The sequence below is a fragment of the Portunus trituberculatus genome, chromosome 21, assembly GCF_017591435.1.
Source record: "Portunus trituberculatus isolate SZX2019 chromosome 21, ASM1759143v1, whole genome shotgun sequence".
Classification (NCBI taxonomy): domain Eukaryota; kingdom Metazoa; phylum Arthropoda; class Malacostraca; order Decapoda; family Portunidae; genus Portunus; species Portunus trituberculatus.
In genome coordinates this window covers 1,338,933-1,353,600 of record NC_059275.1, presented here as the reverse complement: position 1 = coordinate 1,353,600, position 14,668 = coordinate 1,338,933, and the positions used below count along the sequence as shown (strand labels likewise).

General features: G+C 36.6%; 1 protein-coding gene across 1 annotated transcript in view; it reads right to left on the bottom strand.

Moving 5' to 3' along the window:
- The window catches only part of LOC123506855 (cysteine sulfinic acid decarboxylase-like), an 82,516-nt gene that overhangs the window by 15,606 nt on the left and 52,242 nt on the right, over window positions 1–14,668 (bottom strand). Inside the window, exons 6-9 of the mRNA XM_045259210.1 lie at window positions 11,211–11,438; window positions 9,361–9,438; window positions 3,544–3,650; window positions 1,789–1,973 (exon numbers count right to left, since the gene is read on the bottom strand). Coding sequence (XP_045115145.1) covers window positions 1,789–1,973; window positions 3,544–3,650; window positions 9,361–9,438; window positions 11,211–11,438 — 598 coding nt within the window. The remainder of the gene's footprint in view (window positions 1–1,788; window positions 1,974–3,543; window positions 3,651–9,360; window positions 9,439–11,210; window positions 11,439–14,668) is intronic.

Here is a 14,668-nt window from a genome sequence, read left to right as displayed (position 1 = left end):
TAAACCACTTGACGAGTGACAAAGTTCCAAGGTGGTATGTGGTGGGATTAGAACCTACTAGGCATGGACGTCTGCCCAATCCCACGCCCACCACCTTATCCACTACACCACCGCCTCCCTCCTACGCCATGCGTTTTCCTGCTAGCCCTGCTGCCTGCTTGCTCTGTATTTCCTGCTGGTCGCCCTCTGCTACTGGCCCTGCGTATCTTCTATTTCTGCTGCATGCTGTTCCCTATGCCTATTGTGCGTGCTGATGCTCCTTCATTATCGTCAGTAAGTGTGACATGATGTTCCTGCCTGGCGGATTTGTATTCGTCTACGGCCTGTTTATCCCCAGCCGCCACCTTGTTGCTAGGCTTGCATCCTGGTCACCGCTACTCTGCTGTCTGCTTAAGCCACATATGTCTGCTAGAGGAAACTGTTGCATATCTACGCTACAGGTTTCGTGAGTTAAAAATTTTATAAACCATTGTTTTGTAATTTTCTATGATTTTTCACAATTTTGTAGTCTATCGTTTCCCACCAAGGTTATATTGAAGGAGATGCTGCGCGCCTATCTCACAGAACTAAAAAGTGAAGCCAGTGGCCGGAGCTTATGAGGCGGTGGGCGGAGCTTACGATCGCAACTTACACCCAAAACATTGTCCTCTCCCGTGTTAAGTAATGGGAAATTGCCGCTTTCTTTTTCATTACTAGAGGAAAACTAAGAAAGAATTGATGGTTTAACTTATGTAAACCACATTATAGTTTCCTAAACATGTCATGTAGATCTGTTGTTAACGATGTTAATGGGAAGTAGCTACAATATTGAAAAAAATACAGCAGGACGTTTCCGGGAGAAATTATCGCAAAAAGATTACCTTTCCTCGTTTAATGCATGACACGGAACAAATAGTGAAGTAAAATTTCAGTGATTGATGCTTTTCCAACGCATAGTGACATGAAGAGAGAGAGAGAGAGAGAGAGAGAGAGAGAGAGAGAGAGAGAGAGAGAGAGAGAGAGAGAGAGAGAAGAGAAAATTTTGACGTGTTAAGTAATTGCTATACCAAGAAAAATCTACCTTCAGGCCAAGTTTCACCTGATATACAGTTTATTTATCCTTCACTCACTTCACTCAATAACATACAGTTACTATCACTTACACTGTTAGAGAGAGGAGGTTAGAGATAAGAAAAAAAACTCACAATTATTGAATGTTGGGTAAATCTATTAAACTAGTATTGACCAACAATCCAAGATCTATATAATCATTTTTTAGAGAAAATAACATACCAAAGGTATATATATATATATATATATATATATATATATATATATATATATATATATATATATATATATATATATATATATATATATATATTATGTTAACCATCTACAACCGACGCCTTCAAATTCCCTGGTTGTACAATACTCATGTCATTAGTCCCTTTCTTTACTTTTCATTTGTTTCTTAATTGTTCAAGAGTCTGCTGTTCCCAGTAACTTTTTGCTCCTCAAGATTTAATCTTATTTATATTTCTTTTAAGACTATTTTGCACCTATAGTTTCAGTCTATGAGTACCTAAAGACCGTCGAGTCGACGGATACAAGTTTGATTTTTCCCTTCAGTCAAAAATATCAGTGTTTGTTTAATAATCGATAGGTACCAGTTTTTAAACAGTAAAAAAGAAAAAAAAATCTTTGAATATTACACTGAGACAAATAACAGTCTGTAGATGAGACTGCCTAAGCTCCAAAAGGTGTATTTGGCGAATAATCAGATAAACTGCAGAAGTGACCACTCACTGATTAGTATTGAGGGCTTCTATCAGCCATGCTCCAGCCAAGGCTACTTCGTCGATGCCACCATACAGCTGGTTGAAGAAGAACGGATGTTGGGTCTTCACGCTGTAGCGCACCACCGTCTCCAAGACCTTTTCAGTCTCCTCCAAGGAACGGCCTTCTTTCCGAATATCTAGTTGCAGGAGTTTCTGTGGTATAGATCGGAGGGAGGCATTATTATCTGATATATATATATATATATATATATATATATATATATATATATATATATATATATATATATATATATATATATATATATATATGTTAAGAGGATCAATTTAATGATGCAAGTTAATGTTGTATCTGCTTACGTAAAAACAAACGTGCATACATGAGTACAAGTATGAATGAGGGCGGTATAAATTAAAGGTATAGTTCTGAAAAGATAATCTGAATAAATGACTCCAACAGGCCAGACACAAGTACCTCTCTCCAGCGACAAGGAGCCCCAAAAGCCCCAAACCGGTGGAGGAGCCCACGACAAGGAGGAAAAAGTGAGAGAAGGCCTTGCGAAGGTATATATATATATATATATATATATATATATATATATATATATATATATATATATATATATATATATATATATATATATATATATATATATATATATATATATATATATATATATATATATATATATATATATATATATATATATATATATATATACATATACATACATAAGAGAGAGAGAGAGAGAGAGAGAGAGAGAGAGAGAGAGAGAGAGAGAGAGAGAGAGAGAGAGAGAGAGAGAGAGAGAAGTTGGATACAAAACGAAGTAGAAGTGGAAAATAAACAAGGGGGAGAAAGGGACGTTCGTAGTGTGGAGTAGGTGTAGAATAGAAGGAAGTTTATAGCGAAATGAAGAAGAGTAATTAACTAGGGCAAGGAAGTGGAGTAAGGGTGATGGAAGAAATAGAGAGTAAATATAAGAAATAAAAGTTGATGAATTACTAAAGTGTTAAACGAAGATTTGAAGTAATAGAGAATTATTACTCCACTTTTCCTGTTCCCTACTCCTTTTCGTCTTCCTTCATCCTCCCATTCTCCAGTTTTACTTGCTCCATCTCCTTCGCTTCTGTACGCCTCTTCACCAGTTACGTCTAGGACATTCAAAAAATAAATAACACATTTTTTTTCGCTGAATTAAATCTATTTTGCGAATTAATTCTTTATTTTATTGCTTTTTCTCTTCTCTTTCTTTACATTTATTTTTGGACTTTGTGTACGCTATACACCAGATACGAAACCCTGAATTACTGTGCCGTGTATCGAATATCAGCTTCAGCAATCGCAGGTATAGTAGTACAATAGTAGTAAATGACATCCGCATCAGCAAATATTGATATTTCAACATCCATAATTTTATCCACAATTGCATTTTACAAGAAATCCATGCTTACAAACATCATTGTCGTACAGTGAATTGGACAATGTCAGGGAAAAAAAATATTACTATGTAAATGGTTTCTGCTTTCCTGTTTGATCCTATTTTGATTGGTTACGAAAATCTTTATACATAATGATACAGCAAAAGTGGCAGAGGAAGGATTTACAATAAATAAATAAATAAATAAAGCAAAGCAATTGAGTTTTGGGCACTAGGCTTTATTGTGTGACTCCATGTACCTTTTAAATTGAGTAATTGTAGATATCACCAGTTTGAACAACTTATTATAATTTATTACTGCAGGCACAATAGATTAATCTTACCTTAAGCTCTTCCGGATGCACGAATTCAACCACTTTCTTGGTTTCGTCTATGCCGTTAACAAGTCTTTCACGCTCCACTATTGATAGCACTTTTTTCAGCAGTCTTGCTTGAACATTAGAGGCGGTATGGGCCATTGCACAGTTGGAGGGCGCGGCACCTCTGTACTGTTGGGTGCCAATAACATTGGATATTACAGCACGCCATGGCTTGTCACCCAGTAATTTAAAACTCCTATTGCAATATCCATAAAACATGCTGCAGGACGTTCCTACACAAAATAACAAGTTACATGTCAGTCAAGGAAAGATGCATATACTAGCCTACCTTTCAGGGACGAAAAAGTGGTGATGTCAGTGAGGGCGAAGGTCAAGTGACACTACTGCCAAGGCAGTGTTGCCAGATGGGATTGATGAATTCTCAGTAGTTTTTACTTTAAAAAATCAGTAGATTGGAAACTTATTTCGGTAGATTATATAGGTGTATATATATATATATATATATATATATATATATATATATATATATATATATATATATATATATATATATATATATATATATTGCACGTCACGTCACGTGTGTGTGTGTGTGTGTTTCACTGTTTGATCTGCTGCAGTCTCTGACGAGACAGCCAAACGTTATCCTACGGAATGAGCTCAGAGCTCGATATTTCCGATCTTCGGATAGGCCTGAGGCACACACCACACACCGGGACAACAAGGTCACAACTCGATTTACATCCCGTACCTACTCACTGCTAGGTGAACAGGGGCTGTACGTGCGTGTGTGTGTGTCTGTCTGTCTGTCTGTGTGTGTGTGTGTGTGTGTGTGTCTCGTCATGTCTCGTCTAATCTCCTCTCCTCTCCTCTCCCCTCCCCTCTCTCTCTCTCTCTTGGCAGCCAAGGTCTCATCATTATGGCTGGTGCCAGTTGCCCACACATTTACAAAGAGAGTAGCAATGTTCTTTAGCTTGAAAATGAGCAGCATGTTTTAACATGCAGCCTCAAAAGGCTATCCCTGCATTTGTTAAAAACTATCTAGAAAATACTTCGCGGAACGAACACTTCTGAGGGCAAAAGTGAGTGAATGCGTCTGGAAGCGAGGTATCATTAATATCCGTTCAGTATACCCTCTCCTTTGCTAAGTCACGCACTCACTGAAGCAGCATGATTTTTAGGAATTTAATCATGAGTTTATAAGAGGACCATGTCCAAGAGTATATTCATTCTTCAGGAAAACTATTACGGAACAAAATTATACCAAAATACATATTTTAACATTTTTTTTTTAATTACTTTTATACCAGTCAATATTTTCGCTATTAAAAAAAAATCCCTAAGTTTTTCGTCATAATTAGTATCCTACCAGTCAAATTCACTCGAGAATCACTCTTCATCATAAAGATTGTGCGCGTTTGTTCATTTAAGTTAATTTCTTTGGTTGTCTATTTATCTATTGTTTTACTAATTATTTTTCTGTGGGTGAGCAATGACCCAGATGATGTCATGTCCCTTAATTGATCGATATACACACACACACACACACACACACACATATATATATATATATATATATATATATATATATATATATATATATATATATATATATATATATATATATATATATATATATATATATATATATGTGTGTGTGTGTGTGTGTGTGGAAATAAAAAAAACTTAAGATGATTAAAGAATGACTTATCTAACATTGACAAAGAAAAATAAATCAGGAGGTATAACTTTATTCTATTTCCATGTCATTTGTTTCTATTTCCATTTCATCCTCTTCCTTATCATCATCATCATCATCATCATCATCATCACTGTCTTCATTATCATCTTCATCATCACTTTCAAACCACTCAAAGTCAGCTGCATCCAGGGGGATGATAGTCCTCCACTCATCCAACTTATTCAGGTCTGTGCAAGGCAGAAAATAATTCCATATAAAAAAAAAAAAATTCATAATATACTAAATAAATACAGTAGCAATATCAATAAGACTTTTTGACACAGAAGATTGGGAAATTGTGATGTGTTGCTATCAAATGGTTCCTGTGAGGAAAACTATGAGGTACCCCTTCTAAAGGCCCTTCTCAACCTTTCTATGCTTTTAAGTGGTTACACTGGTGGCACACCTTTCACATTGGAATTAACAAATAGCTACAAGAGTGGAATTTTTAAACCAATGAACCTAGGCTCTGCATACAGTTTAATAACACACTGGACCAACCAACAGGCAGTTACTTTCAAATGATGGAGAATAGAAAAAGGAAGTAAGTATAACAAGGAAGCAAATAAAATAACTAATTCCATATACCCAACATAAATGCAGGTTATTTCTTTGTACATCCCACTCTAGAGAACTGGACAACATATTGGGATGACACAGACTACACTGTCAAGAAGACTCACCTTCCACCTACAGAACAGTGCAATCAAACAACACTACATAACCAAACATAAGACTGAAGTAACTCGCAGCATACTAGAAGAAAACACATGCATCATAGACACAGAAAAAGATTCTCGCCACCTCCTTTCTTTGGAACCACTTTACACTGAAAGTACATCCACACAAGTAAACAAACGATAACAAGATCTACAAGTCCTCCCTACAATCAAGAGAACCAGCCACACCAACACCAAAACAGCCCATACCTCACCGCTCAACCAATGAAAGTGCGGCTTGACTCACGCCGCCTCTCAGCCAATGACAATACGACAGATCAGCACAAACTACCTGTGGATTGCTCTCGTGCATATATAAGATGAACAGCACACCTGTGTCCTCACTCAGCCTCAAGATGATCCAAAACAAATGGATCGAAACGTTGCCAGAGTCCAACCAAATACGTACAGGAAACCTCCGCTTAACAAACGTTCACACAATGAAATTTCGCTACAACGAATGTTTCCTTTTATTACCATCTATTCCTATAACAACACCAAACTCACTTTAACAAAATTTTATCCAGGTAATTTTTTCCAAGTTTGAAAGCCCCGCCGTATCAAACAAGCTAACAGGCTTTTGAATACACCAGCGCCTCTTGTGGACAAAATGCGCACCACTCACTCGCCTACCCTTCCCCACTCTTAGTTAGAAAAAAAAAAATAAATAAAAAAAATAAATAAATAAATAAATAAATAAATAAATAAAAAAAAAAAAAAAAAAAAAAAATCATGCAACGAACATTTTTTTTTTAGGAATGTAACCCGTTCGTTAAGTGGGGGCTGCCTGTATTTAGATGAAAGAACCAATTGTAGTGACAACTATTCTATCCAGTGTCATTGGAGAGGCTATGCTGACCTTGAGCAAAGCATCTTGACATTGTGTTATTCTAAATAATTCACATAATTTGAAAAAATAACTAGGTTTTTTACCTCATGTTAATTCAAAATCGCATAATCTAAACATACATAAATCAAGAAATACCTGTACCTGACATATGGTGTCGGCAGTGACTATGAGAGAATACAGGGATAATAATCATAATTTTCTTTTTTCTATCATCATTCTATGTGTAATTCTAATGTAGTATTTTAGTACATTTTCAAAGCCAATGGATGTGTGAAAGCAGCTTTACCAACCTTATTCTTTAAAACATGTTTTATTTTAAACATTCAAAACATTTCTTGGTAAAACAGTTTCTATGAAATGAAGTTAAGCGTTCTGCAGCATCTATGCCAAATTTTCTCGCCCCTCTAACTGCTAACTCTGTACAAGGGCCTTATCTGTCCTTCTATTGAGTATTCTTCACATGTTGAGAGGGGGGGGGATGGTTCCACTCATACAGCTTTATTAGATAGGGTAGAATCAAAAGCTTTTTGTCTCATCAACTCCCCTCCTCTGACCGACTGTCTCCAGCCTCTTTCTCCCTACCGAAATGTTGCATCCCTTTCTATCTTTTATCACTATTTTCATGCTAACTGCATGCCTCCCCTCCTCCTGCGGCCTTGCTCCACAAGGCTTTCTTCTTCCTCTCGTCTCTATTCTGTCCAATCCTCTAATACAAGAGTTAACCAGTATTCTCAATCATTCATATTTTTCACTGATAGACTCTGGAGCTCACTGCCTGTCTCTATATTTCCATCTACCTATGACTTAACTTCTTTTAAGAGAGATGTCGAGACATTTGTCCCTGAATTTTGACTAATTCTTTAGAATCTTTTATGGAGACTACAATTCCAGTGGGCCCTTTTTTCTGATATTAATTTTTCTTGTCCTTGGTAATTCTCCCTCTTACATAAAAAAGTTTTTTTTTCAGTTTATCGCAAAAAAAAGATAGGAGCAATTTCAATTGTATAAAAGTGTGTCTTACCTCAAGAAGTAACAGCATCACACTGTGAAGATTTCAGGGATTTGATTTTAGAGCCTAAATTGCCATAGACTTACCACCAAACATTGCCTCAATACTGAACCTTAGCCTCATAGGATGCAGGCTCGTTTCCTGAGACTTTCTTTAGAAGAAAAGGTGCTTCTTATGAGCCATCAAATACAGTAATATGTATGAATACCAAACAACATATAAGGTGGGCTTCACTTTGCCTAACCAATTTTTGCATGTTTTTCCATTATCTTTATCATGTTTATACTTTTCTTCAAGCTCATAAAAAAAAAAAAAAAAAAAAAAAAAAAAAAATCAGCCAGCACCATAAACAAGGCTGGGGTTGAAATGGCTGGCACCAGCACCAGCCATTGGAGTATCAAGGCAGCCTGCGTGATGCCAATAGTAAACACAGCCAATAGTTGTCAAAGCAGCACAAAACTTGTGATGATAATATGTAAAACTTGGGATAATAAGAATTTAGGACTCGGAGCCAAACTCGATGATCGCGAAACTCAGGTAGCACAAACCTTGAGAAGGCAGTGTAATTGAACTACACTTGCAACTCATCAATTTCCCTTTCTGTCTCAAATCAATCAACTTTGTCTTTTCTCACCTAGTGCATAAAAATCGTTGAGAGTGAGTTGTTTACGGTTGTCTTCAAACATGCCCCCATACAAGTAGAGTGTTCCACGCTTCACAGCCACACCAGCATTCATCCGGGGTGGGGGAGCAAATACTTCTGGACAACTACTATCACCATCTGTTGGATTGCTGCTGGTCTGACCACTTGCTGAGCTAGAGGATCCAATTGTAACCTGTGAATGGATTACATTAGAATCAAGGAGAATAATGCAAAAAATATATTCATACACCAAGGAACTTTTTATTGATATTCATTAAGATTTTTTTTTTTTTTTTTTCATTTTTTAGTTACATACTTACTGTGAACACTCCATCATCACTGACTACTTTTTCCTTTGCTTCTTCTGCAACCTTCAAGCCTTCCATTTTCTCCTCCATCTATGACAAAGGTTTGAAATGATGATTATTCTTTATCTGAAGCACTGGTTCCCACCCTGTGGCATGCTTTCCACTAGTGGTATGTGAAAGCCTTCCATGTGGTACATGAGCACTTTCAGGATCATATGCAATTTTTAATTAAATTAAAATTAATTTCTTAGAAAAATTATTATTGCATCACACCTGATAATCCGCCATTAATCAGATGGTGAAGAAACAGAAGCATCACTCACAATGAATTGTGTTCTTTTTAATTAATTTGTATGTTCTACTTCTAAACAAAGTTATATTTGCTGAAATTAAGTCTTCTAGAACCAGGTGGTATGTGGGGACTGTATGGGATCTCCAAGTAGTATTCACTCATAAAAGTTTGGGAACCACTGATCTAAAGCATTAAGGCATACAAGTAATACATTACAGTAAATACTAATGAATACAATATCACATACCTCTTCATCACTCTCCTCATCTCCATTATCTTTCTTCTTTCTTCTTCTCTTTTTCTTCTCACTTTCCTCTTTCTTTCCACAAACAGTCACTGAAAATGTTAAAAATAAATATCTTTAACATATAATTACAAATTACCATATAAATGAAAATCTGAAGAGTTAAATAAAAAAGTCTTTTGGACTATTATTTTAGTGTATTTATCCGTTTTTGTCCATTGCCATCATTAATGGTTAAGGGATGACCCTTTCCATCAAATGAAGTTTTGAGAAAAGTGAATATTTAACAAAAGTATAGTTGATTGTTCATAATCTGTAGGTTGTCACAAAGCTATCAAAACATGGTGGCAAGACAATAACAAAAATGCAGTATAATTTTAAAACAGTTGACTAGTAACACTTTTTTTGCATTCAAGTTCATTCTCATGAAGTTTTCATTTATTCTTCATGAAACAGAAAGAAGACTAACAAGAACAAGATACAAGGAGAGGAAAAAAGTTTCTTGAATGTTGTTTAATGAGTCAACTGTTCACACTGGAGTGTGCCAAGGCATACAAAAAGATAGAAAAAAACAGCAAAGTTGAGAAAGAGACACATGCAACACCCTCAACCTTTCCACATTTCCTTGTTTTGTGTTATATGGCTGAGGCAGTAAGAAAGAATTAACAAGTAGTACTGTTGGTATCTGTCTGTCTTGTAAAGTTATACAGGTTTTACATTTGTACAAGCTCTGTTCAAGGACCTGAGTATTTGCCATGACCTTCTCCTGATGAGACTGAAGAAAGGCACCTTAGTAAGACCTCAGATCCAGTTAAAGATCCTGAGTTTTTGTATTGTGCTTCCTATACATAAGTAGGTATCTGTGTAGCAGCACAAGTGAGCATATACCATATTTGATGGCTCATAAGATGCACCTTTTTCTCCCAAAAAAAGCCTAGAACAAATTACCTTATGTCTTATGAGGGCAAGGTTCAGTATTGAGACTGGTTGGTGGCAACAGAGGCTCAAAAATAAAAACCTTAGACATCTTCACAGATGTAAAGAAAGTGATGAGAGGTACTACACCATAAAACAACTCTTTCTTTCAAGATACCAATATATAATAGGTCATACTGACTGGTAATTCATAGAATGACACCAGTCAGGAAGAATTTCCCAAGTGACCATGCATCACACATTGTATGAACCAAAACAAACACAATCAGTGTCAGTGATCTCCATATTGACACAGGCAAGCTTCACTGTGTTCTTTAGTATGATGCCATTACTCCTTGAGGCAAGACATACTTTCATAAAATAAAATTACAACTATCTTTTAACATTCTTACCTTGCTTACATGTAGAAAGAAAAAAATTATAAAGAAAAATTATGATCATTAGCCCTATGGTCTCTGACTCTCTCACAGTCACTGCCAACACCATATGCAGGGACATGTTTACATATCACAAGTCACAGCAGGATTGGTATGTAGCCTACTAGCAAATATCAAAGTTTTTAAATGCAAAATATTGGAATCTAATAATGTTCTATATACATATGAATCTTTAGATATCTGGAGTGGCAAAAGGTTTACGATGGTGGTAAAATGTACAATGACAATAAAGTGAGAAGAGAGGATGACATTTCACATTGGAGATGGAACTACACCAAGCCCAAGATATTCTTTGTAGTGTAACAGAAAAAATAAGATTATCTCATTTGGTGTTTCTAATGTTATCTAACTTGATATTCATCTGTTTCATCCATGTGGGGCCATGTAAGCATATAAGTGAGCAAACCATATCCTGTATGACTAGTGTGGAATATTAAGATGCAAAGAATTTCTACCAGACAATAACACTATAATAAAAATAATACACTAACCAGTATGCCAGGCAACCTTTTTTAAATCTAAGAGAAAGAGGTCATTATAAAAGGTTCCTTTGAGTCCCCCTTCATCATCATCCTCATTCTCCTGATCATAGACACCTCCAAAGATATAGGCACGTTCCCCTGTCCCTGCAGCTAAAGAGGCACCACAGCGGGGTGAAGGCCGTACTCCTCCCTGCCGCACACTCTGCCACTTCCACCTGCTACCAGACTTGTCATGTTCTGAAAGATCAAAACTATTATAGTTTTGGTGGCAGATGACAGGTGACAGATGGCAAAATAAATTCAATAAATAATTTGTAATGAAGAATTAGAGAAGGCAAATTTCTTATTGGGAGCAGGGATAAGTGGGACATGTATGAAAAAAAAAAAAAAAGCATTTTCATCATTAAGTGTATGTATAGACACTAGGGAAAGCAGTGATGGGAGGGATGTGGTAACATGTCTTTTTTGACAATATCTTATTACCAGAGTAAAAGGGAATTACGTAGAGTGATGGAGCAATTTCATTGATGGTTGTTAAGTTTGAGATGGAAAATGAAGGTGAACACTGAGAAAGGTAAGTAAATGGTGTTTGCAATGAAGAAAAGTGTAGGTGTGAGACTTAAGGATTCTTCAAGCTTATATGATCAGCATGTCATTTGTAGGAAAGTGAGAGGTAATAAACGGAAAGAATGGAAAAAGAAGTAAGTTTAACTCTTACAGAGCAGATACTTAAATGGGGAAGACTTTCCTACCACACACATCAAAATTAAAATATGAACTATAAAAAGTTAAAATAAAAATCTGAAAGCAAATCATGAATGAAAAACAATGAAATTATTAAAGTAAAATCTACTTTTATATAATACTATACTTACCCATATATACTGATTTTTGTTATCCCTCATTCACAAACAGCAAGCATACTAACACACTTCCAGATATTTTGGGAAATGAAAGAAGCCACAAGTTATCCCCTTCTGAGAGGACTTCCAAATCGGGAGCAGAGAAGCACAAGAATTACAATGTAGAAATAAGAGTGGAGGAGCAGGGAGCAGACACTTCAAAACCATAGTCCGCTCTTAAGCTCGCGCTCTTTTTTTCTCATTCTCTGCTTATGCAGTCTGCTTTTCTGCTCGTGCTCTTTTTTCTCATTCTGTCCTTGTGCTCTCCACTCTTCAGTCTCCACTCTCTACTCCTGCTCTCTGCTCTCCATTTGCAAATATTAGGTGGTAATGGTGAAGAGGAGAAGGAGAAGGAAAACGAAACGGAAAAAGAGGAGAAGGAGAAGGAGAAGGAGAAGGAGAAGAAGAAGGAAAAGGAGGACACTTATCTTCATGCAAATTAATTTACTTACCTTGTTTATCCAGTAAATTCAAATGAGTGAAAAACGCTTTCAAATCTCTCTCTCTCTCTCTCTCTCTCTCACAGTGTGTGTGTGTGTGTGTGTGTGTGTGTGTGTGTGTGTGTGTGTGTGTGTGTGTGTGTGTGTATTTACCTAGTTGTATTGTAAAGGGTTCAATTGGGTCTCAAAGTGTCCTGTCTCCATGTCTCCATTCATCTAGTTTTCCTTAGTTATGCACATTATATGCTGTAACAATTTCATTATTCAATGCATTCCACTTCACCATTCTGTGTAGAAAATTGTATTTTCCAATATCATTCACACACTGCCTCATTCTGATCTTTACATGTCCTCTTGGCCTTCCATCTTCTTCTATCACCAGGTCTTCCTTGTCTATTTTTTTCAATGCCATCGACTATCTTGTACATTGTTATTAGGTCCCCTCATTCTTTTCTATCTTGTAAGGTTGGTAGTCCCATTTCCTTCAGTCTTCTTCATATGCTAGGTCCTTAGTTCAGGCACCATCTTTGTAGCAATCTTCTGTATCCTTTCTAATCTTCTTATATCCTTTTTAGTGCTCAGAGACCACACCACTGCTGCATATTCCAGCCTTGGATGTATCATGCTTGTGATGATTTTTTTCATCATATCTTTGTCCATGTACTGAAATGCCACTCTTATGTTAGTCAACATTTTATAGGATAATCCAAATAACTTGCTTACGTGCTTTTTGGGGATCAGATTTTCCTGTATAATCACTCGAGTGTGTATTTACCTAATTTACCTAATTGTAACATACGGGAAAAGAGCTATGCTCGTGTTGTCCCGTCTCCATATCTATTAATGTCCAGCTTTTTCTTAAAATCATGAATATTCCTTGCGTTGACCACTTCCACGTCTAAACTATTCCATGCTTCCACCCTTCTATGAGGGAAGCTATATTTTTTCACATCTCTCCTATAAGTGGCCATTTTTAGTTTTTTCCCATGCCCTCTCGACATTCTTTCATTCCACATACACAGATCTTCCCTATCCATTTTTCCATGCCAATCATCACTCTGTATATTGCTATCAGGTCTCCCTTTCTTCTGTTTTCCAGGGTCGGAAGTTGCATTCTTTTCAGTCTGTCTTCATAAGTCAAATCTCTTAAGTCAGGCACCATTTTTGTTGCAGCCCTCTGTACTTTCTCTAGTTTCCTTATGTGTTTCTTTAAGTTCGAGCCCACTGTATTGTTGCATATTCAAGCCTCGGTCTTATCATTGCAGTAATTATTTTCTTCATCATTTCTTCATCTAAATATACGAACGCCACTCTTATGTTCCTCAATAAGTTCAATACTTCTCCAATTATTTTGTTTATATGTCTCTCTGGCGATAGGTCATTGGTAATTGTCACCCCAAGGTCTTTTTCTTCATGACTGGTTTTATGTCTTCATTTCCTATCTTGTACATACTCCTGATTCTTCTTTCACTCTTGCCAAACTCTATTTTCTTGCATTTTGTCGTGTTGAACTCCATTTGCCATGTACAGCTCCATTTCCATATTCTGTCCAAGTCTTCCTGGAGTAGTTCGCAATCTTTGTCACATCTCACTTTTCTTAACAATTTTGCATCGCCTGCAAATAGGCTCACATAACTGGACACCCCATCCACCATGTCATTTATGTAGACCGCGAACATTACTGGTGCCAACACTGATCCCTGTGGAACTCCACTCTCCACCAAGCCCCATTCTGATGGTCTGTCCTTAATTATTGTTCTCATTTCTCTTCCTACCAAAAAGTCTTCCATCCATTTTAGTAAACTGCCATGCACTCCTCCTACCATTTCAAGTTTCCAGATCAGTCTCCGGTGTGGTACCTTATCAAAGGCCTTTTTTAAATCCAGATATATTCCATCAGCCCAACCATCTCTTTCCTGTATTACATCTATCACCCTCGAATAGTAACATATCAGGTTTGTCGTGCATGAACGCCCTTTTCTAAAACCAAATTGACACTCACAAAGTATGTCATTTTTCTCCAAGAAGTCTGTCCATCTATTCTTCACCACCCTCTCACACATCTTAGCTACCACACTTGTAAGTGACACTGGTCTATAGTTCAATGGGTCTCTCTTGTTACCTG